The following is a 26391-nucleotide window of genomic DNA, read 5'->3' on the forward strand; positions in this document are numbered from 1 at the left end:
TTTGAAAGTAGGTTTGGAAAGTAGTCGGCAAGGGATATCAAAGAAACCCAAGCTACAAAGGAGGTTGCGATAGATATGATCTAACTGGTCCTTCCCTGCCCAAGCACTGTTTTGCTGACATTGACATGGGTAAGAAAACAAGACAAGAGAAATAAACAAGCTAAAATATGTCAGTCATAGGGACCTATTAATGTGGACTCAAAGATACCTTCCTATGTCCACAGCCTTTCCAAAATGTCTTCTGCTTCTTTGCCTGAAAGATACCCTGAAAGGCTGAACAGTTTGACTTATTTCCACTTAAATCTTTAAGTTAATAAAATAGGCTAAAAAGTACTTGAAAATGAAGCTTTCCCTTTGACTGACTTCCTAATGAACAGTAATCTAGAAGAGTCAAAACTGCACTAATTATTAGGAGTCTAGATACAAGTGCAGCTTTCCTATTTGGGTTACAGAAAGACAAAGTATTCATTTTCAGTAATGGAAAGGATTACAAAAAATACATTTTTAATACAAAATTTTTGATTATAGTAGTCAAAAAGATTTGAGTGCCAACCAATTGCGATAATGTCATTTCACTGTCCTCTTTATACCCTTTCCAATGTGTCATTCTCCACTTTCTTCTGGGTTACACGTAGTCCTTTCCAGAAGAGGGTGCAGGCTTGGGGTAGGGACGAGGAGTAGGGTAAGAGGATGATTTTCGTGGGCAGGAGCAAGAGAGGAGACCACCTCCCAGAAGACAGAGTGCAGCTGCAGCCCAGCCGATGAAGAGAGCCTGTCCAAATTCATACCTGGGGAAGAAATTAAATCAGTGAAAAAAACTGATTTGAAACATAGGAGTAAAGAATGTATTTTAACAGTGGTCATTTTTCATTCACCTTCTAGAAAAAGCACTTTTATATTCTCATACAGTGTATGCACTTTGAGTAGGTGCTAACAGAATATGTACAACATAGCTTTCTGCATTGATTTTTTCTGAGAGTATTGCAGTATTACTATTGGTTACAAAACATAGTAACAGAGCTCCCTATAGCTAGAACTCTGTTAACTTAAAATTGTTTACAAAAAACTGGAAGGAGCTAGAAATTTGAGCTAATATTCTAGGTTCTGTCACCCTGTCAGATACCACCTTGTAGTTAAACCAAGTTGAAGATCCATATAGTAATGTTGAAAAACTGGTTGTGAATGCCACATCATTTTCAATCTAAGTCAGTTTGTCAGTTCTAAACAGATGCCAAGCACTCCAGAAAAGATGAGAAGATAGTCCCAATATGGTTATTATTTGGTCCTGACAATGCTAGGATAAGCACTCAAAATGTGCTTTTTAAAAACTTTTCCAAGTTGCAAACATGCATTTTGGTGTACATGATGATTTATGTACACATGATATTCAATGGGGAAATCTGGGCCACATGGACAAACTAAGAAGGAACTTTTTGTCCCTTATAAACAGGGTCCAGCTTATCTACAATATTGCCTCTTAAAACAACGGCTGTAGATAACAGAAATCAAGGAAAAGTGTTATTTCTCTCAGGCTTTACATACATTTATATCAAAGCAAATAGTAATTAAGCTTCACAATACCCCCATAATATAGGACCTTATTATCAGTTAGTCCTGGGCACATATACTAAGATGATTAAACAGCACTGGAGACTTTCCTAGACCACTAGACAATTCTCCCTGTATCAGAAGTTATGCTAAGAAGTTAAAAGTAAAACTTGGGCATCAAATTATAAAGATGAAACTCTTATGGAAGGACATAGATGTACTGCCAGGGAGGGTATTCCCCATAAGGCTCTTTTTTGAAATTATCATTTAGCATTTAAGCACCCACAAAGAGTTACTAATAATTAGGTTCAGTGATGTCGTAAGCATCAAACACTATACATCAAAGATGAAAGCTTCATAATAGAATTGTTAACCCCTTATTAATGCCCTAAAATACTATAGGCATTATAATTGGAAGACACAATACATGGGGTTTAAGATTTCAATTATAATCTGTTCTGCTTTATCCAGGGATACTGTTTCAGTAATAATTTGCTTTAACATTAATTAATAACCAGTTAGCAAAGTGTTAGTTTGAGGTTAAATGCAGATAAGGGGAGAGCAATATCAACTGATATTTGAAATACCTGTTGAGTGGATATCCTCATCATCAGTGTTTTTGAAGCAGCATAGACTGTAAGCCCGTCAAAGGGCAGGGACTGTCTCTATCTGTTACCGATTTGTACATTCCAAGCGCTTAGTACAGTGCTCTGCACATAGTAAGCGCTCAATAAATACTATGGAATGAATGAATTGCCTAGTGGCAAGAGCATGATCTTGGGAGTCAGAGGATGTGCATCTGAATTCTAGCTCTGCCACTTGTCTTCTGGGTGACTTTGGGTAAGACACTTAACTTCTCTATGCCTCAGTTACCTCATCTGGAAAATGGGGGTTAATGATGATGATTTTGATGTTGGTATTTGTTAAGCGCTTACTATGTGCCGAGCACTGTTTTAAGCACTGGGGTAGACACGGGAATCAGGTTGTCCCACGTGGGGCTCACAGTCTTCATCCCCATTTTACAGATGAGGTAACTGAGGCACCGAGAAGTTAAGTGACTTGCCCACAGTCACACAGCTGACAAGCAGAGCCAGGGTTCGAACCCATGACCTCTGACTCCAAAGCCCGGGCTCTTTCCAGTGTGCCACGCTGGACTGTTAGACTGTGAGCCCCATGTGGGACCGGGACTCTATCCAACCTGATTACCTCATATCTACCACAGTGCTTAGAACAGTGCCTGGAACATAGTAAGTTCTTTACAAATATCGTAATTATAGCTAATACTATTAATGTGGATGTTGTTGGGAGGCAACATGTCAGTTATTTGGTATGTCCCAAGCACCTAGGCCAGTGCATTGCACCAAGGAAGCACTCTATCAGTGCTACCACTATGGCTGAAAAGCCCTTGATCCTGCAGTTTGTGCACAAGCAGCATTACCTGGCATTGATGGGAGTTAGCTGGTCATAGAATTCTCTGGCAACTCTATTTCCATACCAAGCAGTGGCCACCAAAACAGCAAGACCTATAAAGTGAAGAAGGAATATTGTGGTCTTTAACCCTCATGGAATGTAGTAGAAAGTGTTCTTTGTTTTAATAAATGGCTTTCCTAAATCCATTTAATCACTTAGCCAAATAATCTAGTTTTGTTGTTTTTACCGATTGAGAAATTTAGACCCAGAGAAATGAAATAAATACGTTGGGGTCTTACAGGGAAAGGAGGTTTCTTAGTGAATCAGTGGGAAAGTTCAGAAGAAAATGCAGTTCTTCCTAGCATATCCAGCAATGGATCACAATGTTTCTCTTTCAATAGCCTAGTAGATTAGTGGCTTGTACAACTGTTCTCAAGTCAAACCAGACCTATGAAGCTATAGAGTAAAACTCAGTCTTTCAGCTCAAAAGATTATACCCATTATTCTTGAGAAATTGAAAGGAAGCAGGTAGAGGGCCTGTGGAAAGAGCATGGGACTGGGGAGTCAGGAGACCTGGGTTGGAGTTCCAGTTCTGCCACTAGCCTACTGTGTGATCTTGGACCAGTAAGTTAACCTTTCTGGGCCTAAATTTCCTCTTCTGAAGATTGGAGATAAAAGATTGGGACCCGTTTGGGACAAAGACTGTGTCCAATCTCATAACCTTAACTCTACCCCAGTACTTAGTAGATAAGCACACAACCCTGACTCACCTCTCTCATTCAACTCACATATTCAATCTGTCACCAAATCCTAGCGATTCTACCTTCACAACATTGCTAAAATCTGCCCTTTCCTCTCAATCCTAACTGCTACTATACTGATCCAAGCACTTAACCTATCCTGCCTTGACTACTGCACCAGCCTCCTTGCTGACTTCCCTGCCTCCTATCACTCCCCACTCCAGTCCTTACATCACTCTGCTTCCCAGATCATTTTTCTAGAAAAAAATTCACTCCCTATCTCCCTACTCCTAAAGAACCTCTAGTAGTTCCCCTTAGACTACTGCATCAAACAGAAACTCCTTACCATCGGCTTTAAAGAACTGACTCGTCTTGTCCCCTCTTATTTTACCTCACTGATTTCCTACTACAACCCAGCCTGCATGCTTTGGTCCTCTAAAGCCAACTTACTATCTGTACCTCACTGATGACCCATATATATGTCTTCCCTCTGTCCTGGAATGCCCTCATCTTTCATATACAACAGACCAGCATTTTTGCCTCCTTCAAAGCCTCTTTAAAATTGTATCTCCTCAAAGAGGCCTTCCCCGACTAAGCCCTCATTTCCCCCTACACCCTCTCCCTGTGGACTTGGATCTGTACCCTTTAAGCAGTTGACATTCCCTCTTCAGCCCCACAGCATTTAAATACATATACATAGTTTATTTTTATATCTATTTCCTCCTCTTCACTGTAAGCTCACTGTGGGCAAGGAATGTGTCTCTTTCAATTCTGTTGCACTGCACCCTCCCAAGCACTTAGTAGACTGTTCTGGATGTGAGTGCTCAACAAATACCATTAATTGATTGATAAGAGATTAATAAATGCAATAATAATAGTAAAAATAAAAATTCTCTCTCTCAATTTAGAATTCACCAAAAACTTGATCAGCATAATTCTTCTTTCCTCATAGACTTTTCATCCTTTTAGGTTTAGATAGCCACTGTATCTGAAGGTATTTATTAGTAGGAAATTTGGTTCTGGGAGATTGTTCTTTCCATATCTATTAAGTACAAAAATCATCCTCAGTATAATCCTTTGCTCTAAACTATAAATACAATTTCTGTGCCCAGGAAGATAAAGCGTTGAGCAAATTCTGCATAGATTTGATCCCGCAGTAAGAGGATCAGAGATTAGTTCATCTTCCTGAGGTGATTTTTACACTCAAAGCATGACCCTCATGCAATGTTTCCAGCTGCATTTTTTAGTACTTCTGAACAGTAAAGGATCACTGCTCAGGTGGCTTTCATATGCTAGTAAATCATTTACAATCAAACCGCAGTGGCAAATTGGTGGGATCAAGGAGACAAGGACAGAAACAAAACAGAAATAAAAACGTAAGAACAACATTATATAAGCACTCACAAATTTTGTCCTTTGGGAACTGGCTGGAATTTTGTCAACTTGGGAATGTTGCCTGCGGTACTGTTTTCCAGTGATTATAGCAGCAGGTCGATAAGGTCCCAGGTTCCTGGGGTTTCCATGGTTCAGAGAGGACAGGTTGATGGGTTTTCCCCATTATCATCACCTCCTTTCTAGTCTTCCTGATCCCTCCCAACCACCCCAGTTTCCAGAATCCTACCCAAACAGAATTAACCCAGAGATCTCTAGCTGCTAGGCACCAACCTTACTGTAAATAAATGGCAGAGAACCTAGATGCTTTACAACAATGATTAATATAATCCTGCTATTTCCAGACTGGTGAATTAAACCCGTCATACCATCAGAAATTCTAATTCAAAGGATAATACAGTATATAGGATGGTCACTAGTCCAGTTTTATACCAGATAATTTGGTTTTCTTCTGGTCTGTCGTTTGTTTGGTACTGATAAGGCACCTGGTGCTTTTATGTACTATATTTTTATTTTAAACTCTCAGTCTCCCTCTACCTGGCTCTTGCCACTGAGTGTCATAGCTTTGAAGTGTACCCCCTGCTTTCAGAGACCTGGGAAAGGCTTGGGGCAAGGTGGACAGGGGTCACTGGTGCCTCTAGGGACACATTCCTAGGGTCTTCAGATTTTTGTAAAAGGTTCCATATGTCATTTCACTATCTTGTGTCATGCATGTCATCAAGTCTGTTAATTCTGAGTCAGGAAAGTCATGTGGTATCCATAAAGACCTCAGAGGCCACTCTGACAGAGTGCTTCTATTAAAAAAAAAAGTGATCCATTAGGTTGGGTTTGTTCTTCAATACTGCTGAAGGTTTCAGCTAGGCAGAGCCCCACCCTAAGAGAGATTCCCACAATGCTCAGGAGAGACATTATTTCTAGCAATTCCAATTCTAAATTCATCATTCCCGCCTCCTGCCACATCCTCAGAAAGGATTGCTAACATAGTAAAGAGAGGCTGGGTACTTCTGTGAAGTCTGAGGCTGCAAGTTAGTGGAAAATGAGTGTACAAGAAGAAATAATGATAGACACCTTTATTTGCAACCTCCAAAGAAAAGGGAAAAAGTCATTTATTCAGATAAAACCAATCCTTAAGTAAATCCCAGAAATCAACCCACATTGAAATAAATAATTTACACTCTCAATCAAGGGTATTTTTTGAGCACTTACTGTGTGCAAGACTGTGACTTACCTGCAACAAGAAATATCACTCCACCAAAGACAGCCATCCTCATCTTTTGCATTTCATCATCTTCCATACACTTCATGCATTTCATGCCAATCGAAGCAACTAGTATTGCAATCAGTCCCAAGAGGATTCCAATCACCATCAGGGCACGGGTGGCCTGCAAAGTGCCTAGAACAAAAACAGAACTGCACTGAGAAAGGAGAAAAACAAGAGACCACTCAACACACTTAAATCAAAGCAATAAATCACACACTGGAATTAGTTAAACTAAACCATCTTTGAAACTGGCTCAGTGGGAAATAAATTTAGAAATTATTATTTTTGCTAGATTAAAGGATCATATTTTTAACTACACATTACGGAACAGCATTGAGTTTGCCACTTACTTGACAATCGTTAAATCCATCCTCACAGTAACTCCAGACATTTTGGACCAGTAAATACAGACTTTAAATTTTACCATGGCTAAGGAAATAGATTTGTGGCTAATTCTTAGGTAAAGGGAGTTAAATTATCTAATGAGTTGAAGAAATAGTCTTCCTAATGCCTAATTTCCTAGTGAGTTGCACAGCAAAATAACATCAGGTAAGAGTTTCACAAAATTGTCTCATGTAAAAGTACTTCTCTAAAATCCTGTATTCTTCCCAGAAGTATTGCAGTTACATCTACTTTACTGCATAGTTTGGAGAATCATATTTTTGCTCCTATTCATTTTAAGAGGTAAAATGACAGGAAAGAATCAGTGTAACTTGGTAACTAAATAGTAGACTGAAGAAAATAAGCAAAGAAAATTACTTCAGATTTGTCACTCCATACCTGGGAAAGTTCATCACAAGACCTCAGTTTCCTCTTTTTTAATAAAAGATAAAAACAGGATTAACCAGTCTCACAGATTTGCTTGTAGCCAACCCAGTGCTTAGTACAGTGCCTGGCACACAGTAAGCAGTTAACAAGCACCATAAAAAGAAAAAAAAAGTATGATAGTAGAATAATTTGACTAGGAATGAGCCTACCACGTGGTACTGCTCGACACAACTGGTGATGGGTAACGATCAGAGAAGCCCTCTTCAACATGATCAGCTAGACCAATATGGAGTAGCCCTAGGACCTTGATGAACTCAAGCAGAAAAATGTGTCCACAGTCCAGCTGTACACCTACCGTCAGGTGTTTGACCCAAGCCAAAAAATACAGAGCATTAGCATAGTACCACCTAAACATTTATGCTATCCTCTGCACTTGTGTTTATATATATTTGATTGAATACAGTATTCATTTTATTTATTTTGACTCCACTGCTTGGAAATACTTTTACACGTGTCTCCGCTCTTAAAATATGGACAGGAAATATGTCTTGTCCTTCTGTCGCACTGTGCCCAATCTCTTAGTGCTGTACAGTGCCCTCAATAGATGCTCAAATACCATTACTAGTATTACAGAGAGTTTGGTGCCGCTTTCTGCACTTTTCCTACATACATTTGCTGTGCTGCATTTTGGTCAGCAACTCTGTAATTCAAGAAGAGTGTGCTTAATGATATCCTGGATCTGCCACTTGTCAGCTGTGTGACTGTGGGCAAGTCACTTAACCTCTCTGTGCCTAAATTACCTCATTTGTAAAATGGGGATTAACTGTGAGTCTCACGTGGGACAACCTGATTACCCTGTACCTACCCCAGCGCTTAGAACAGTGCTCTGCACATAGTAAGTGCTTAACAAATACCAACATTATTATCCTTCAATAAGCAGAAGAAAAAGGACTTTTGCCACAATCTTGCCTATTGAGAGAGCAGTGAGATGACCTAATAGCTGCCACGGGCAGTTTTCTCTTTTTTTTTTTTCTTGCAAGTGGCAATATGGTGGCATCTTTGAGGTCTTGTGCCATTTATTTATTCCTTATGGAGAATAATAGTTCAGGTATCTATTTAAGCACTTATTCTCCTCTTTGATTTTGGATTTTTTGCAGGTGCACCTTCAGATCAAGGTGTTTTACAATATGTCATGGCTTTGTTATAAAGATTTCCCAAAAAAATTGTAGCTGAGATCTGGACTTCACATTTTGCTCTGAAAGAAATATATGGTCTCAACTTGGATGATGGACAGTATGCATTTAGAAGCCATAACCATCTCTGAGGGATTCCTTCCTTGACTATGACAGAGATGAATCCATTTGTATTCTTCAGTAGTGCAGTATGGTAGCTCACCTCCTCCAGAACCTTCCCAGACTGAGCCCCCCTTTTTCTCTGCTCCTCCTCCCTTCCCCATCGTTCCAACTCCCTCCCTCTGTTCTACCCCTTTCCCCTCCCTACTGCATTTGTCTATATATGTACATATTTATTATTCTATTTAGTTTATTAATGATGTATATAGTTCTTATTGATGCTATTGATGCCTGTCTACTTGTTTTGCTTTGTTTTGTTATCTGTCTCCCCACTTCTAGACCGTGAGTCAATCTAGACTGTGTGGGTAGGGATTGCTTCTGTTGCCTAATTGTACTTTCCAAGCTCTTAGTACAGTGCTCTGCACACAGTAAGCACTCAATAACTAAAATTGAATGAATGAATCGTTGAAAGCAGGGAGCCGTAGAGAGTTAGCTTAGTGAGGAATCAAGAAGGCAGTGCAGTGCTCTAAGTAGTCCTACATGTTTTTCAACTTGATCTGCATATCACATGCAAGTTTATGCAGGCCTTCTCTTTGTTATGTCAGGAGGCTCTGCAAGGAGTCCATGATGTAATTATTTGCTTTGCAGATTTTAATCTGAGTTGCTTAATTATTAAAACTCTATTGACTTTCTGGTTTCTCTACTATAGACCTCAATGAGGCAAAACTCCTGTGGTCTTGTCTCATTAAAGGTCGGATGCGTTGGCTTTGAGACATGATGACGGAAATGCCTATCAACTACAGGTTGACCCTGATACTACTGCATTAACTACACCTGCCACCTTCTACATAATTACCAATTTGGGGGTATTAAGGTTAGACACTTTTTCCCAGTAGAGTTCATTTCCCATAAAAAGGGACATGGGGGAAGATTTCCCCTTTTTAAAACCACAGTTTTGTCTACTGATTCTGCAAGAAACAGCATTTAAGCTACAAATTGTTTACCTCATTAATGTAAGTACTCTTGATGAAAAAATAAGATACTTTTATGGTATTTGTTAAGTGCTTACCTAGTTCCAAGCACTGTACTAAACACTGGGGTAGATACAAGATAAGAAGGTTGGACACAGTTGATGTTCTACATGGGCTGCACATTTTTAACCCCCATTTTACAGATGAGGTAACTGAGGCACAGAGAAATTGTGCCTTGCCTAAGGTCACGTAGCAGGCAAGTGGTAGAGTCAGGATTAGAACCCAGGTCCTTCTGGCTCTCATGAGCTTAATGCCAAATGTTAATAATAATAATGTTGGTATTTGTTAAGCGCTTACTATGTGCCGAGCACTGTTCTAAGCACTGGCATAGACATAGGGGAATCAGGTTGTCCCACGTGGGGCTCACAGTCTTAATCCCCATTTTACAGATGAGGGAACTGAGGCACAGAGAAGTTAAGTGACTTGCCCACAGTCACACAGCTGACAAGTGGCAGAGCTGGGATTCGAACTCATGAGCCCTGACTCCAAAGCCCGTACTCTTTCCACTGAGCCACGCTGCTTCTCAATGTTGATGTTGACAGCATGTTGTCAGCATTTACATGGCTGTAAATGTTGACAGCCCCTTCACATCTTTGAAAAAAAAAAACTGATTTCTTGGAAGCAGATCTTATCTATGTAACTAGCCTGTAGCAGGTACAGGAAAGTACCAACTTCCCCACAGTTCAGTAAAGGGCTGGCCTTCCCTATGGCTGGAATGCAACTTCAAGATGGTTAGTCGTGGGCTGCCCAGTGGTGGTGGAAGGGTTGACAGCCAATTGAAAAGAAAGAAACTGGTCTTCTTGGGAAACTTGAATTTAAAATTCTGAAGAAGATACATCCTCATTTCCTAACCTAAAATGTTCAAGTGAGTCACAGACACTTCGTCATTTGTAAATCAATCCCATTGAAGGTGATTGTTTAGAGAAGTATGGACATTATTTTTGATTCATTGTAGATGTAATTCCCATTTAACTATAATACCATTTCTCTTTATAGTAAGAAGATCTCATGATATCTTTTCATTCCCCTCCCCACCAAAAAAACTCCATAGTTCAGGAAAAATTAAGTCATACTAGAATGTACTTTGGGGAACCTGTTTTTAAGTCTGAGTGTTTACGGCATTCACACAAGGAAGAAATTGTATATGTAAATAATCTTTAAAATACATGCATATGGGAATTTGGACTCAATTTTTAAAAAAAACACCCAAACCACATAAAATGAACCAATACACTGAATTTAGGCTTGCAGAAATAACAGAGTATAGCAAAACAGAGGTAATGCTATGAAGATGAACCTTTAAAAAAAGTCAGTGAATAATAGACCTTTTCCCATTTAAATGCTGTTCTAATAAATACTTGGGTTGAAGGATACATCCTTAAGAGCAAGAAATCTTTAAGAAGCTCTGTCACACTCTTTTGTAGCACAGTCATTCTCTTAATACTGTTGCTTTATTAAAACATCTGAGTACCTTTGCCCATCATTTTTCTGCTGGGAAAAGGATGCAAGAAGAACTCTAACAATGGGTTTGGCATTACATTAGAATTTCCTGCAACATTTTTCCTATAATAATTATACTGAGTTCCTTTAAAAACACACGAAGTTCCTGTTTAGGAGACCAAAGACCAAATGTGGATATGAGTGGTTTCTAAGCAGGTTTCACTGCACAAGAAATCCTGAGTCTTGTAAATATGTTATCCTGTCTTAAAATAGGCTATTTTAAATATACAAGTTCTAGAGGCTGTACTTCTTGCTCTTTCTCCTCACCTCAGGATAATCCAAGAAACAAATGCTTAAATGCTGAAGGTCATTGCATTTGCACCTGGGAATGGGACCATTCTTTATTAGTGAAAGAATTTTGTGTCACTCAACTAAGGGTGCATTTCCCACTTTGATCATCAAATCCCAGTAGCAATTTATGCTATTCTAATATTTAAACCTAACCCCACCTACCACAATTTAAGTCAGTTTTATCTTGCCTTGTCCCTAAAGGAGATGGACAACAGTTGGTCATCACGCTTCAAAAACTTGAAGCTTCTGTTACATTGCTTGTCTACTCCAGTTTCTTCAACCTTCCCACATAAACCATTTTTCATCCCTCTAATTATTTTTACTGCTTTTCTCTGAACTCTTTCCAGTTTCTTCACCTCTCTCAATCTCAGGCCTAAACATAATGGAATATCCTGCTCATTCAATGATTAATATTAAACTGCCTGGACTTCAAGAGGAAGCAATAGATGATTCCATTAGATCCAAACACTCCAGTTCAAAGAACACTTTTCATTATCGGTCACAGAACCAATTTCAGAGCGAACACATTTGTATTGAATATGCCAATAATTACTAGTCTTACCTCAAGGACTATATGTTCACTAGCTTGTCCAGATTTTAAATTGTAAGGTGGGCTGTCTAGTGAGACTAACAGTTTGTATATCCATTTTCTCTCACTTCTACCTACTTCTGGCAATAAATTGGTCTCTGCTACTTCATTCATTCATTAATTCATTCAATAGTATTTTTTGAGTGCTTACTATGTGCAGAGCACTGTACTAAGTGATTCAAATGTACAATTTGGGTATGGATAGAGACAATCGCTGCCCAGTGACGGGCTCACAGTCTAATCAGGGAAGACAGACAGCAGAGCAAAACAGAACAAAACAAAAATAAGACTTCCACACACACACCTTGAAATGAGGTTAAATTTTCTAGGCCATTTATGTATGTATGGCAACTAGTAGGCAAGGGGTAAATTATGTTGACCAATAATAAGGTTGGTATTTGTTAAGCGCTTACTATGTGCAGAGCACTGTTCTAAGCGCTGGGGTATACAAGGTAATCAGGTTGCCCCACATGAGGCTCACAGTTAATCCCCATTTTACAGATGAGGTAACTGAGGCACAGAGAAGTTAAGTGACTTGCCCACAGCCACACAGTTGACAAGTGGCAAAGCTGGGATTCAAACCCATGACCTCCAACTCCCAAGCCCGGGCTCTTTCTCCACTGAGCCACGCTGCTTCTCAATCAAACTGAATCTTACTTTGGCTCTCTGAACAACTCAGAAGTTGAAGTATTTTAACTCAGAGAATTATCTAGATCACCTTGCAAAAGTTAAAGCACCCAATTTCTAAATTTGGTTGATGTGGAAAAGTAAATGGGAGTCTGCCTCCTTCAAGAAGACAGGAAGGAGGGCTGACTGGGGCATCCCAATGCTGTCAGGATTCTAGCCAGAATCCTACTCAACCAAAGACTGAAGACCATAGTCACCTGTGTAGTACTTGAATCCCAATGTGCTTCAGACCAAAATACAGCACACCAGATCTGTTCTACCAGAATTCTAAGGCTTTTTCTCAACACTACAGTTGCTGGAATCAGAATTGAAGGGACCTTGTCTGCCCCTCTGCCTATCACAGGGGTAAAGTCGGCTGTGTGATAGGCCCAGGTCATTTAAACCAGCGATGCTGTCAGGCTTGAGTATGACCTTCTGACTTCCAGGCCCTTGCTTTATCCACTACGCCATGCTGTTCCTCATATGATGGCAGTGAGAGATATGGCAGCTGGAGTCAGGATACACTTCAGGTCTAGGCTTGACATTTAGTTTACCAGACAGCAGCTGTTTGGCCACGCTGCTGGAATCCATTCTCCTCATGTCCTGCCCGGGGGGTTCTGTGTTACTATCAGCATTGCTGCAATACAAAATGGCAGGTTGGGTTTCGGGTGGCATTTCAGAACCTCAGTGTTGTGTAGCGGATAGAGCACGGGCCTGGGAGTCAGAAGGTCATGGGTTCTAATATCGGCTCTGCCACTTGTCTCCTGTGTGACCTTGCGCAAGTCACTTAACTTCTCTGGGCCTCAGTTACCTCATCTGAAGAATGTGGATTGAGACTGTGAGCCCCATGTGGGACAGGGACCGTGTCCAACCCAATTTGCTTGCATCCACCCCAGTGCTTAGTATAGTGCCAGTCACACAATAAGCACTCACAAATATCACAATTATTATTATTGAATCCTGCATTTGATATTGAGAATGATTCATAGGTGGTGCTGATGAAACTGTTGAAGAGGTTGGATGCATCTTCTATAGTACATCCAGTTTTAGCATCCATAAAGAAAGGTACAAACAACAGCCTTATCGATCTTCAACTTGGTGTGGAGCTTAATGCTCCTTTTCAACTCATTAGATAATTTAACCCCCTTTACCTAAGAATTAGACACAAATTTATTTCCTTAGCTATGGTAAAATTTAAGCAGTCTGTATTTACTGGTCCAAAATGTATGGGGTTACTGTGAGGATGGATTTAATGATTGTCAAGTAAGTGGCAAACTCAATGCTGTTCCATAATGAGTGTAGTTAAAAATACGATCCTTAATCTAGCAATCTTGCCCATCTATTGTGCTGTGCTAAATCTGAGAAGTGCTGCATAATAATTTGAATGCCTTTGTGTGTATATGCTTCCAGTGAGCAGTTACTGCATATGAAGCTTCTGGATCATTTGCACAAATATTTTTGATGTGGTTTATAGACTACTGAGATGAAAGAATTTCACAGTGGATAGAAATGTGTAATTTATAAAATCTTTCTTCTCATGTAGTGCTGTTTACACAAAATATGAACTTATTTCAACTTAGAGGCTTTCTCTAAAGCAATTGAGTGCCCGGTAGGGGTAATCTGATTTTGCGCACTTCAATCTCCATGCTAGATGGGAAAAAGGAAAAGTTTCACTTGATGATTATATGAAGTGGTCATCTATATCCTGGATGGAAAAATGAAAGAATATGATGCAGCCCCAAGTTAAGGTCAACAAACACTGTGTTACAAATATGAGTTTTATCCAAAGCAAGAACCAAACAGCTTCAACCATCTTGGAGTTCAATGCAAGTCTAGTCAGTAAACCTAAACCATAAAGAGTAGGGTGTAGGTTTCTTTAATACTATTTCCCATTGTTCTCTGTATTTGTTATTTTACTAGAAATATTTTCCTTCCTCTTGGAATACTTATAAGAATCTTCTTCCTGTATTGCTTTTATATCACAATATTTATATCTAAAGTGAAAACAATTGGCACACAATACATTAGGCACTTAACTCATAGAGGACAAGAGTAAGTTTTCTTCCTCCACTTGCCTACATTGGATCCACGATCTCATAAAATAAACATGGCTCTGAGGTTTGGGGGAGAGGATAGAGCAGGCTATATGGTTTGAATCCAACAGCATTAGAGATGACAGTTTGAACCAACTCCAGGAAAATTCTGGCACAGGAGACGGGTTTTTGTCCTCCCTCACAAAAGGTCTCTGGTTTTCTTAGAAGGAACTGCCTCTAGGGGTAAGCATATGCTTCAGATTCCCCAGGTCTTAGAAAATGCGTACAGAAGGCCTTTCCTGATTGATCTCTCATGTCCCCAGCCTCTTCAATCAATCAACAAATGAAACATAGTTATTGAGAATTTACTGTGTGCAGAGCACTTTTCCCACACTTCAACACTTCCATATCAGCTAAGCATTTGGGTACTTCCCTTCCACCTCCATAGTCCCTCAGCTTGCGTTGTGTACATAGCTTTTTAACTATTTTGTTTCCCCTTCTCATAATAGGTTTTACTATCTGACTCCCTGGCTAGACTGTAAGATCCTTGAGACAGGAATCATGTCTATAACTCTTTTGTACTCTCCCAACAGCTTAGTTCAGTGCTCTGCCCAAAGTAATAACTATTGGTTGATTTATCGGTGATGACTCCAAGATCAACATTGCTTGTGGTAAGTACAGAGTGAAAAACTCTTATCAAGCAAAAACTCCTCACTATTGGCTTCAAAGCTCTCTGTCACCTTGCCCGTTTTTACATCACCTCCCTTCTCTCCTTCTACATCCCAACCCATACACTCCGCTCCTCTAGTGCTAACCTTCTCATTGTGCCTTATTCTCACCTGTCCCACAGTCGACCCCTGGCCCATGTCCTACCTCTGGCCTGGAATGCCCTCACTCCTCAAATCTGCCAATCACACTTCTCCCCTTCAGAGCCTTACTGAAGACTCACCTCCTCCAGGAGGCTTTCCCAGATTAAGCCCCTCTTTTCCTCTGCTCTCCCTCCCATCACCCCAACTCGCTCCCTTTGCTCTACTCCCCCTCCCCTCCCATAGTACTTGTGTATATATGTACACAGTTATAATTCTATTTATTTATATTAATGATGTGTATATATCAATAATTCTATTTATTTATATTGATGCCACTGATGCCTGTCTATATGTTTTGATGTCTATTTTCCCCCTTCTAGACGGTGAGTCTGTTGTGGGCAGGGATTGTCTCTTGCTGAATTGCACTTTTCCTGTGCTTAGTACAGTGCTCTGCACACAATAAGCGCTCAAAAAATACAATTGAATAAATTGAATGAAAGAAAAACCTAATCAAAGGTAAAGAAACATATACCACTATTTTCCAAACCATTCTGCAGTTGTCAGATTTGGGTGTTTTTTTAAATGACTATACTTGGACTAAAAACTCAAATCAGTTCTCCCAACATCAACCTAAAATAATATTTTTAAATGCTCCATAAAACCTACTTCATAAAATATTTTCCTATGGAACAGAGAAACAGAGTAGAGCTGTTCTTGAGCATAGTAGCGTGTTCTTAAGAAAGTTTTCCTGAAAAAAGCTTAAGGAGGCTGATTGGAGAAAAACTCAATATCAACACAACCAGCAGTGTTGATTGAACACAACCAAACTCATTACCCAAAGTGTCAAAGAAATCAATCAATAGTAATTACTGAGTGCTTACTGTGTGCAGAGTACTGTATTATTGGGAGAGTACAACACAACAGAGTTGGTAGGCATATTCCCTGCCCTCAAGGAGCTAAGAATCTAGAGGACTGTAAAAGCATGGCTTAGTGGATAGAGCATGGACCTGGGTGTCAGAAGTTTGTGGGTTCTAATCCCACCTTCACCACTTGTCTGCTGTGTACCTTGGGCAAGTCATTTCACTTCTCTGGGCCTCAGTTACCTCATCTATAAAATAGGGATTGAAACTGTGAGCCTCATGTGGAACCGGAACTGTGTCCAACCCAATTTGCTGGTATCTACTCCAGGGCTTAGTAGAGTGCCTGGCACACAGTAAGCACTTAACAAAAACCACAATTATTATTATTATATTAAATGGTCTAGACCTTCTAGACTGGAAAAGTGCAGAGCACTGTACTAAATGCTTGGAAGAGTACAATTCAATAGAGTTGATGGGCATGTTCCTTAATGACAGGGAGTCACTCTTAATTCCACAGGTCTTTCTCTGGCTTTCCCCAGGTGAGGGCTTAACAGTTTTGTTATGGATAGCAAAACTGGCATCCTCACCACCTGTAACTATGGAAGGAAGTTGGCCATCAAACCTCTCAATACAGATACAACAGTCACAAAAAACCCCTTCTTATCTGAGTCTTGACTCACATATGGGATATTAAAAGTCTTACCATTAGCTACTATTTCTTGAGAATGTCAACTGACCACAGTACTACAATATAAATAATTTAGCTCCTTCCGCCTCAGAATTTGCAAACTAAAAACTAAGGAGCAATGTGATAATTTGACATGTGATAAAACCGTTGCTTTTTTTCCCCATGTGCTGGAGAGGGTTTTGGGTTGGGGGTGGTGGAAAAGAGAGACTTAAAAACCACACCGAACCTTTAACACCATTAGGACCCCTACAACTTTCCCCAGCTCCCTGGGCAAATCCAGTCACTTCCACTATAATCAATCATATTTATTGAGTGCTTAATGTGTGCAGAGCACTGTTTTAAATGCTTGGGAGAGTACAGAGTAACTTAGTTGATAGACATGTTCCCTGCCCAAAGAAAGTGAGCTTGCAGTCTAGAGAAGGGCTTACAGTCTAGTTTCTAATGACCAGACGGCTCTCCATTGCACTTGTCAGTAGTTAATTAAATAATGATGTTATTTGTTTAAGCGCTTACTATGTGCAAAGTACTGTTCTAAGCTCGGGGGCGGGGGGGGGGGGGGGTACAGGGTGATCAGGTTGTCCCAGTGGGGCTCACAGTCTTAATCTCCATTTTACAGATGAGGGAACTGAGGTTCAGACAAGTTAAGTGACTTGGCCAAAGTCCACAGCTGACAAGTGGTGGAGCTGGGATTAGAACCCATGACCTCAGACTCCCAAGCCCGGTCTCTTTCTACTGAGCCACGCTGCTTCTCAATTGTTGGGGGGAGTGGGAGAAAGAGTGGCTACAAAGGCTACAGTTCTAATTAATTGATGGGGCCATATTAAGTCATGGATGTTCTGCCTAGTAAAGCTGGAATGGTGTGTGTGCGTGTGTCTGGAGAACTTCCCTTGACACTGGGCAAAACTTCAAAATATGGGGCTCCTCATCCAACCTGGACATCTTGTCACCCACCTAAGAATATTTTTTTGGGAATTAAAAGCACTGGGAGGCTGGAAGTATTTGGACAAGTCTTTTGAAATTTGGACAGAGAGACATCACCATTCTGCATATATGGCAATACAAAACAGCAGGAAGGGGCTCCTCCCCTACCTCACCTCCCTTCTCTTCTACAGCCCAGCTCACACACTCCGCTACTCTGCCTCCTAACTGGGCCTCGTTCTCACCTGTCCCACCATCAATCCCTGACCCACGACCTACATCTGACCTGGAATGCCCTCCCTCTGCACATCTGCCAAACTAGCTGTCTTCCCCCTTCAAAGCCCTACTGAGAGCTCAGCTCCAGGAGGCCTTTCCAAACTGAGCCCCCCTTTTCCTCTGCTTCTCCTCCCCTCCCCATTGCCTCTACTTCCTCCCTCTGCTCTACCTCCTTCCCTGCCCCTCAGAACTGGTGTATATTTGTACATATTTATTATTCTATTTATTTTAATGATGTGTATGTATCTGTAATTCTATTTATCTATTTTGATGCTATTGATGCCTGTCTGCTTGTTTTGTTGTCTGTCTCCCCCTTCTAGACTGTGAGCCCACTGTTGGGTAGGGATTTTCTCTGTTGCCGAATTGTACTTTCCAAGCTCTTAGTACAGTGCTCTGCACACAGTAAGTGCTCAATAAATACAACTGAATGAATGAATGAATGACTTGGGATCCTCCCAATCTATAGAATTAGATCCTCTTCCAAAATCCACATAATCATATCTCTGCTTCACACATTAAGAATTCCCAAGGATTTGGGGGTCAATTTCTGCCTTGAGCATAAGAATTGCAAGAATCCTGGAGAACGAGTTAATCTCAACAAAGTGAAAAATACAAAGACATTCAAATTCACCAATTAAAGGTATGAAATTGCCTTTCAAAGTAAAAAGCAAAACATGAGTCCCTTGATCTTTAAGTACTAAAAATGAGGAAGTATTACTTCATACTGGCTCTATAAGAAATAGGTTTGGTTATTTTTTGATCTTTAAAATTTTTTTTTTTGAATCAGCACCAATTATTCAGTGATTTGAGACTGGAATGGAAATTGTAAAAGTTACTGAAACTACACATTTCCCTTCTAAGTATTACCTGTATCAAAACATTCATTATACCACCTAACCTTAGATTCTGTTCTAAATTCAGCAAAATCCTTTTATGAAATTACTGCTTAAAATTTTACCCTAAGATACAGCTAAAGTTTTATATTCTGCTACACAGCTTATTTATATACATATATATTTTTCCTTGGTTATTAAAAAAGGCTCATTTTTAGTAACTGTTCCTTACACATTCTCTTCTACTTTATATTCTGAAGAGGGAATATTACTTGGAGTTTTGCAAAAGAGTCATAAAAATAGTTCAAATAAACACTTTGATCATTTTAATAAAGCTATGGTGATTCAATACTATAGCTACTAAAACTGATCTGTTCAAAAATATGACTTTGTGCACTGGCTCAGTTGCTTGAAATTAGTATTCATTGCTGTTGAATATACTAGGACAGTATATGGTCCTTGAATTATTTTATAAAGAACTTTTAATAACCAAGAATACACCAAATTACTCATTTGTTCTCACATACTTATAATAATAATGATGATGATGGTATTTGTTAAGTGTTTACTATGTGCCAGAGTTCTAAGCACTGGGATAGATACAAGGTTATCAGGATGTCCCACGTGGGGCTCACAGTCTTAATCTCCATTTTACAGATGAGGGAACTGAGGCACAGAGAAGTTAAGAGACTTGCCCGAAGTCACACAGCTGACAAGTGGCAGAGCTGGCATTAGAACCCGCGACCTCTAATTACCAAGCCCGTGCTCTTTCCATTAAGCTACGCTGCTTCTCTTTTATAGGAGGTACTATCTCGAGGATATATTTTATTATATTTCATTTACATTTTATTATATGTATTATATTTTATTGTTAACTCTATTGGTTATTTATATAATTTTGTTCTTTTCATCAGAGGTTGTCAGAGGATTATACAAACACTGACTGATGAATCATTACCACAATTCTCAGTGGCAGGTAGGTGTTATCTTCATTTCACAGGATGAAGAAAGAGGGACTGAGAGTTCAATACTCTGGCTGAGTCACCAGCAGTATCAGTGATAGAGCAGCCAGATCAGGGTTCCTATTGATCCTGACTGGATTATGTGCCCCACCCTGATTCCTTGTGGGTTAACCCACATCAAAAACTCATCTCTTCTAGAAGAGAAGACCAGTCACACAAATGATTTCAGGAAGGGGGGAAAAAAAACAGATCTCAGCATTTTCCAAAGAGCTGCCATAATGTCTGTTTACAGAGTAAACTGATGGTCAAATTGAACTAGACTCCTGTTGAAATCCATAGCAAAGTTTCACTGAAATCATGGGTAAAACCCAACTCCATATTTTGCCAAAGAAAGTCACTTTTAAAGAAAAGAATTTTGAATAAAAATTGTTAACATTTCAAGGCCTATAACAGGTGTTTAAGGGTGGCTAAAATTAACATTCAGGAATTAGTGAATTATGTAGCTAAATACACCCTCAGTCTTGCTGCACCCTTGGAAATCTCCAATCCCTTTTCCTCCACTTTTCATTGAAATGTCAACACCCAGTTTGAGTGGAGCTCTAAGAAGCATAAGGTTAAAAATGGCTTGGAAAAATCTACGTGCAGTTACTGAAGGCAGACTGGTTATTAGCAATTGGCACAGAAGGAAAACGGCCTCATGAGAACCTCTGAAACTCCAATTGCTAACACCCATTCACAACAATGAAAGAAGCCGGTCCAAACGGCATGAGCCTCCCTCATTCTTTGAACAATTATGAAATAGAAAATAGTGAAATCAACTGAGTGTTTCTAAAATGGGAATCTCTCAGCCTAACTAAAGACTACTATGGGTTATAAAATGAAGTGACAAGATTGAAATAGCTTTTTGAAGATAGCCGTAAATGGGTTCTCTCTTTTTTTTAAAACCAAAAGTAAAATATGAACTTCTGACATTTAACTCAAGAACCAGAGACAAAAGCAAGAGTATTTGGTCTTTGAGAAGATCTTATATTCATCAAGAGAGATTCTGAGTAACAAGACAATGCTGCTTTGCTTTCCCAAACAGTGCAACTGCTGAGAAACTACTGTAAATTCCTTGAGGGCAGACACTGTCTTTACTTCCATTATAACCTCCTCATCAAGTAAGCAGGGTTCAGCACGTAGCAGGTACTCAATGTATTGTCGATGATGAGACGCTCTGACCCAGTATGTGGTTAAAAACCTCTAACCTTTCTTATCTACCTGGGAGAAGACTTTCACCCAAAAGCTCTTAGTGACTAAAAGCACCGGCCTGGGAGTCAATAGGTCATGTGTTCTAATCCTGACTCTGCCATAAGTCTTCTGTGTGACCTCGGGCAAGTCACTTCACCTCAGTTACCTCATCTGTAAAATGGGGATTGAGTGTGAGCCCTATTTGGGAGGGGGATTGTGTTCAACCTAACTGGTATCTACCCCAATGCTTTGAACAGTGCTTGGCACAGAGTAAGCGGCTAACAAGTACCATAATTATTATTATTCTGGGCACAACATACAATCGTGCCCCAAACTGAAATTTCAGTTCTCAAGAGTCCTTTCCAAAAGATGAATCAACTTGTTCCTGAAGATAGGAGTTTGGGGAGAGACATCACCCATTCAGGGAGATCTTGTAAAATTGACATCTAAGAACCTTTCTTTTCTAGTTGATATAAAAACTCCTCTCAAAAAAGTTTATTAAGGAGTGGAACTTGCAAAAAAATTCCAAAGTACTCTCCTTGCACGTTATCATCAAAGATCCTCCCCACGCTCACTTCAGCATTCATTATTTTAAATGCCTGCCTGGCTGCATTTTTTCCCCTGTGCCTTGAGCCTACACCAAGTTTCGCTTGCCGCCTCTCTGTCAACTCGAAAAAGCCTGGTGAGCTAAGAGTTCTTTGTGGCCCAACTTCTACACCCCCTTAGCAAGGTGTGGACTTGTAATATTCTCAACCCTCTGCTTCTGCTTGCAATAACCAGAATCAAACTCGAGGTGCAGAGACCCCCTGTTCGGAATAACTAATCTCTCGTGTATAACATCCCTGCGGGGCTCCTCGACGTGCTGAGTCTTGCTAGGTCTGGAGGAAGATATGAGGGGTGGGATCCTAACCTCCTCACCTAGATTCCCACCAAGAATGTCCACAGAAAAGAGAGATGAAATCAGATATGAGTGTTACTCACGAAGAGAAAAACTAATCCTCAAAGCCAGGAGTGTGGGAAGGGAGAGCACAGGGATGAGATCAGCTCATCCACGGGCAGATTTATCTTCTTGGCAGTGATGCCGACCCTTCAACGGGTCACTTGTTCAATCGTATTTATTAAGCGCTTACTGAGTGCAGAGCACTGTACTGAGCGCTTGGGAAAGTACAATGCGGCAATAAAGAGACAATCCCTGCCCTCAGCGAGCTCACAGTCTGCTTCTGGATAGAGTCCCAAGGTCGGAATCCAACGTTCCCCTCTCCCCGTTGTCTCTGGCTCCTACTTTACACCCAATCTACACTTTTGTCCTTTTTAATCCCCTTTAAAATGGCATAAGAAGCAGCTCGTTGTAGGCAGGGAACGCGTGGACCCACTCTTCTGTATTGCATTCACCCCAAACGCTTAGTAAAGTGCTCTGCACGCAGTAAGCGCTCAATCAATACCATTGATAGAGCTCTCTAGACTTTAAACTCCTTATGGGTAGGGTCCTTGCCTACCAACTCTGTTATATTTTACTCTACCAAGCGCCCAGTGTGGTGCTCAACGAACAGTAAACGCTCAGTACATACGACTGATTGATAAAATGGGATTAGGGCTACAGAAGACCTAGAAAGACCTAGGAGAGCGAGAAAGGGAGAGAAAGAGAAGTCCATACAGAGACAGGGCTAGAGATATAGAGAGAAACATGCAGAGACAGAGCTACAGATACAGGGACATACAGAGATAGAGAGGCATACAGAGACAGAGCTAGAGATACAGGGAGATACAGAGACAGGAGACACTGAAACAGAGAGGCAGAATTAGGGATAGAGAGAAGGCCATACAGAGACAGGGCTAGAGATATATAGATGCACAAAGAGCTAGAGATCGAGAGACATACAGAGACAAAGTTAGAGAGAGAGGCATACAGAGACAGAGCTAGAGATACAGGGTCATACAGAGAGGGCCATACAGTGACAGGAGAGACTGAATTTGACATAGAGAGAGGGCCATGCAGAGACAGCGCTAGAGATAGAGAGATAGAGAGAGGGTCATACAGAGATAGAAGTAGAGATGGAGACAGTGGGCCATACAGAGACAGGACTAGTGATAGACAAAGACAGAGCTAGAGGGAGCGTCACACAGAGACAGGGGACACTGAAGTGGAGAGACACAGAATACAGAATTGGGAAGCAGTGAGGCTTAGTGGAAAGAACCGGGGCTTGGGAGTCAGAGCTCGTGGTTTCTAATCCCGACCCCGCCACTTAATCAGCTGTGTGATTTGGGGCAAGTCATTTCACTTCTCTGCGCCTCAGTGACCTCATCTGTAAAATGGGGATGAAGACTTTGAGCCCCACGTGGGACAACCTGATGACCTTGTATCTACCCCAGCGCTTAGAGCTTGGCACAGAGTAAGAGCTTGGCAAATACCATCATCATTATTATTATTAATAGAGAGAGGGCCCTGCAGAAACCGAGCTAGAGAGAGCGCCACGCAAAGCCACTTGTGTTGTTTTGCTCTCTCCCCCGCGTAGACTGTAAGTCCGTTGTTGGGCAGGGATTGTCTCTGTTGCTTAATTTTACATTCCAAGCAATTAGTCCAGTGCTCTGCACATAGTAAGCGCGCAGTAAATACGATTGAATGGGAAGAGAGCAACCAACAGAGATAGTGAGGCAAAAGCGTGCAGGGGCAGAGCTGGAAACCTGGTGAGACAGAGGGCGGGGGGGCATAGAGAAGCAGCGTGGCTCAGTGGAAAGAGCCCGGATTTAGGAGTCAGAGGTCATGGGTCCTAATCCCGCCTCTGCCCCTTGCCAGCTATGTGACTTTGGACAAGTCACTCCACTTCTCTGCGCCTCAGTTACCTCATCTGGAAAACGGGGACGAAAACCGTGAGCCCCACGTGGGAGAACCTGCTCACCTTGTATCCCCCCGCCCTGAGAAAAGCGCTTGGCACATAGTAAGCGCTTAATAATAATAATGTTGGTATTTGTTAAGCGCTTACTATGTGCAGAGCACTGTTCTAAGCGCTGGGGTACACACAGGGGAATCAGCTTAACACACACCAACACTATTATTATTAAATTAAAAAAAATGGTGATATTTGTTAAGCGCTTACTCTGTGCAAAGCACTGTTCTAAACGCTGGGGGATACCAGGAGATCAAGTTGCCCCACGTGGGAGAACCTGCTCACCTTGTATCCCCCCGCCCTGAGAAAAGCGCTTGGCACATAGTAAGCGCTTAATAATAATAATGCTGGTATTTGTTAAGCGCTTACTATGTGCAGAGCACTGTTCTAAGCGCTGGGGTACACACAGGGGAATCAGCTTAACACACACCAACACTATTATTATTAAATTAAAAAAAATGGTGATATTTGTTAAGCGCTTACTCTGTGCAAAGCACTGTTCTAAACGCTGGGGGATACCAGGAGATCAAGTTGCCCCACGTGGGAGAACCTGCTCACCTTGTATCCCCCCGCCCTGAGAAAAGCGCTTGGCACATAGTAAGCGCTTAATAATAATAATGCTGGTATTTGTTAAGCGCTTACTATGTGCAGAGCACTGTTCTAAGCGCTGGGGTACACACAGGGGAATCAGCTTAACACACACCAACACTATTATTATTAAATAAAAAAATAAATGGTGATATTTGTTAAGCGCTTACTCTGTGCAAAGCACTGTTCTAAGCGCTGGGGGATACCAGGAGATCAAGTTGCCCCACGTGGGGCTCACGGTTTTAATCCCCACTTTCCAGATGAGGTGACTGAGGCACAGAGAAGTTAAGTGACTTGCCCAAAGTCACACATTACTATTTGGGACCCCCCCGGGTGTGGGGAGGGCACTCACTGCTGAGGTTCAGCAAGGAGTCGAACACCTTGCACTGGATCTGGCCGGTGCTCTGCGAGACGCAGGACATCCACAGCCCCTCGTAGATGGCCTGGGCGGTCACGATGTTGTCCCCGGCGTAAGAGTAGATTTTCCACTGGGGCAGGGCGGTGCTGACGATGGTGCCGATCCAGCCGACGAAGGCCAGGATGAAGCCCAGCAGCTGCAGCCCCGCGTTGGCCATGCTCCCTGTCTGTCCGAGGTTTGCAGGAGAAGGGGGCCGAGCCCGAAGCCCCCCCCAAATCCAGAGGCCGAGAGACCCTCCCGGCTGTCGGTCCGTCCCCGGGTCGGTCCCTGGATCCGTCTGCGGGGCTGTGGGCGGGCCCGGGGGACGGGCCACACCTGCTCCGCCACAACGCACCGCTAAAGACACAACTGCACGCAGGCCCGCCCCTCCCCAGCCCTGCCCCCTGCCCGCTCCATTGGAACTCAGGGCCCGGAGGAGGAGCGAGAGAAGAAGGAGGAGGAGGAGGAGGAGGGAGTCCCTCCCCAGCTGGACGCGGGAGACACGCGCCCCTGGAGAATCGCTCTTCTTCTTCATCGTATTTGTGGCGAGCTGACTGGCTGCAGATCATGATAATAAGGATGGTAGGCGTCATTCATTCATTCAGTAGTATTTATGGAGCGCCGGCTGTGTGCAGAGCACTGGACTAAGCGCTTGGAATGGACAGTTCAGCAACAGAGACCAGCCTTGCCCAGTGAGGGGCTCAGTATCTCATTCATTCAGTAGTATTTACTGAGCACTATGTGCACAGCACTGGACTAAGCGCTTGGTATGGACAATTCAGCAACAGAGAGAGACCAGCCTTGCCCAGTGACGGGCTCAGTATCTCATTCATTCATTCATTCATTCATTCATTCATTCATTCATTCATTCATTCATTCATTCATTCGTATTTATTGAGCGCCGACTGTGTGCAGAGCACTGGACTAAGCGCTTGGAATGGACAATTCAGCAACAGAGACCAGCCCTGCCCAGTGAGGGGCTCAGCATCTCATTCATTCATTCAGTAGTATTTACTGAGCACTATGTGCACAGCACTGGACTAAGCGCTTGAAATGGACAATTCAACAACAGAGAGAGACCAGCCTTGCCCAGTGACGGGCTCAGTATCTCATTCATTCATTCATTCATTCATTCATTCATTCATTCATTCATTCATTCAGTAGTATTTATTGAGCGCTGACTGTGTGCAGAGCACTGGACTAAGCGCTTTGAAGGTACAGTTCGGCAACAGAGACAGACCGGCCCTGCCCAATGACGGGCTCAGGATCTCATTCATTCATTCAGTAGTATTTACTGAGCGCTGACTATGTGCAGAGCACTGGACTAAGCGACTATGTGCAGAGCACTGGACTAAGCGCTTGGAATGTACAATTCGGCAACAGATGGAGACAATCCCCGCCCAACAACGGGCTCACAGTCTAAA

The 26391-nt window shown here is 41.7% G+C and overlaps 1 protein-coding gene across 1 annotated transcript; it reads right to left on the reverse strand.

Annotated features, from left to right (window-relative positions):
• Positions 1 to 482: 482 nt before the first annotated feature.
• Positions 483 to 25296, reverse strand: CLDN1 (claudin 1). The gene is made up of 4 exons (XM_029069710.2): positions 24923 to 25296; positions 6319 to 6483; positions 2987 to 3071; positions 483 to 788 (listed from the first exon to the last, which is right to left on the reverse strand). The coding sequence occupies exons 1-4, from the start codon at positions 25143 to 25145 to the stop codon at positions 626 to 628; spliced, it is 636 nt and encodes a 211-aa protein (XP_028925543.1). The 5' UTR covers positions 25146 to 25296; the 3' UTR covers positions 483 to 625.
• Between the last annotated feature and the right edge of the window lie 1095 nt (positions 25297 to 26391).

The sequence above is a fragment of the Ornithorhynchus anatinus genome, chromosome 7 (genome assembly GCF_004115215.2).
Source record: "Ornithorhynchus anatinus isolate Pmale09 chromosome 7, mOrnAna1.pri.v4, whole genome shotgun sequence".
Taxonomy (NCBI): Eukaryota; Metazoa; Chordata; class Mammalia; order Monotremata; family Ornithorhynchidae; genus Ornithorhynchus; species Ornithorhynchus anatinus.

Excerpts from the sequence above, each read along its gene's own strand:
- CLDN1 (XM_029069710.2), bottom strand. The coding sequence starts at position 25,145 with ATGGCCAACGCGGGGCTGCAGCTGCTGGGCTTCATCCTGGCCTTCGTC. Across the intron at positions 6,484-24,922 it reads CTCCTTGCTGAACCTCAGCA|GCACTTTGCAGGCCACCCGT; the intron begins GTGAGTGCCCTC and ends TTTTTGTTCTAG. Across the intron at positions 3,072-6,318 it reads AGTGATATTTCTTGTTGCAG|GTCTTGCTGTTTTGGTGGCC; the intron begins GTAAGTCACAGT and ends TTCACTTTATAG.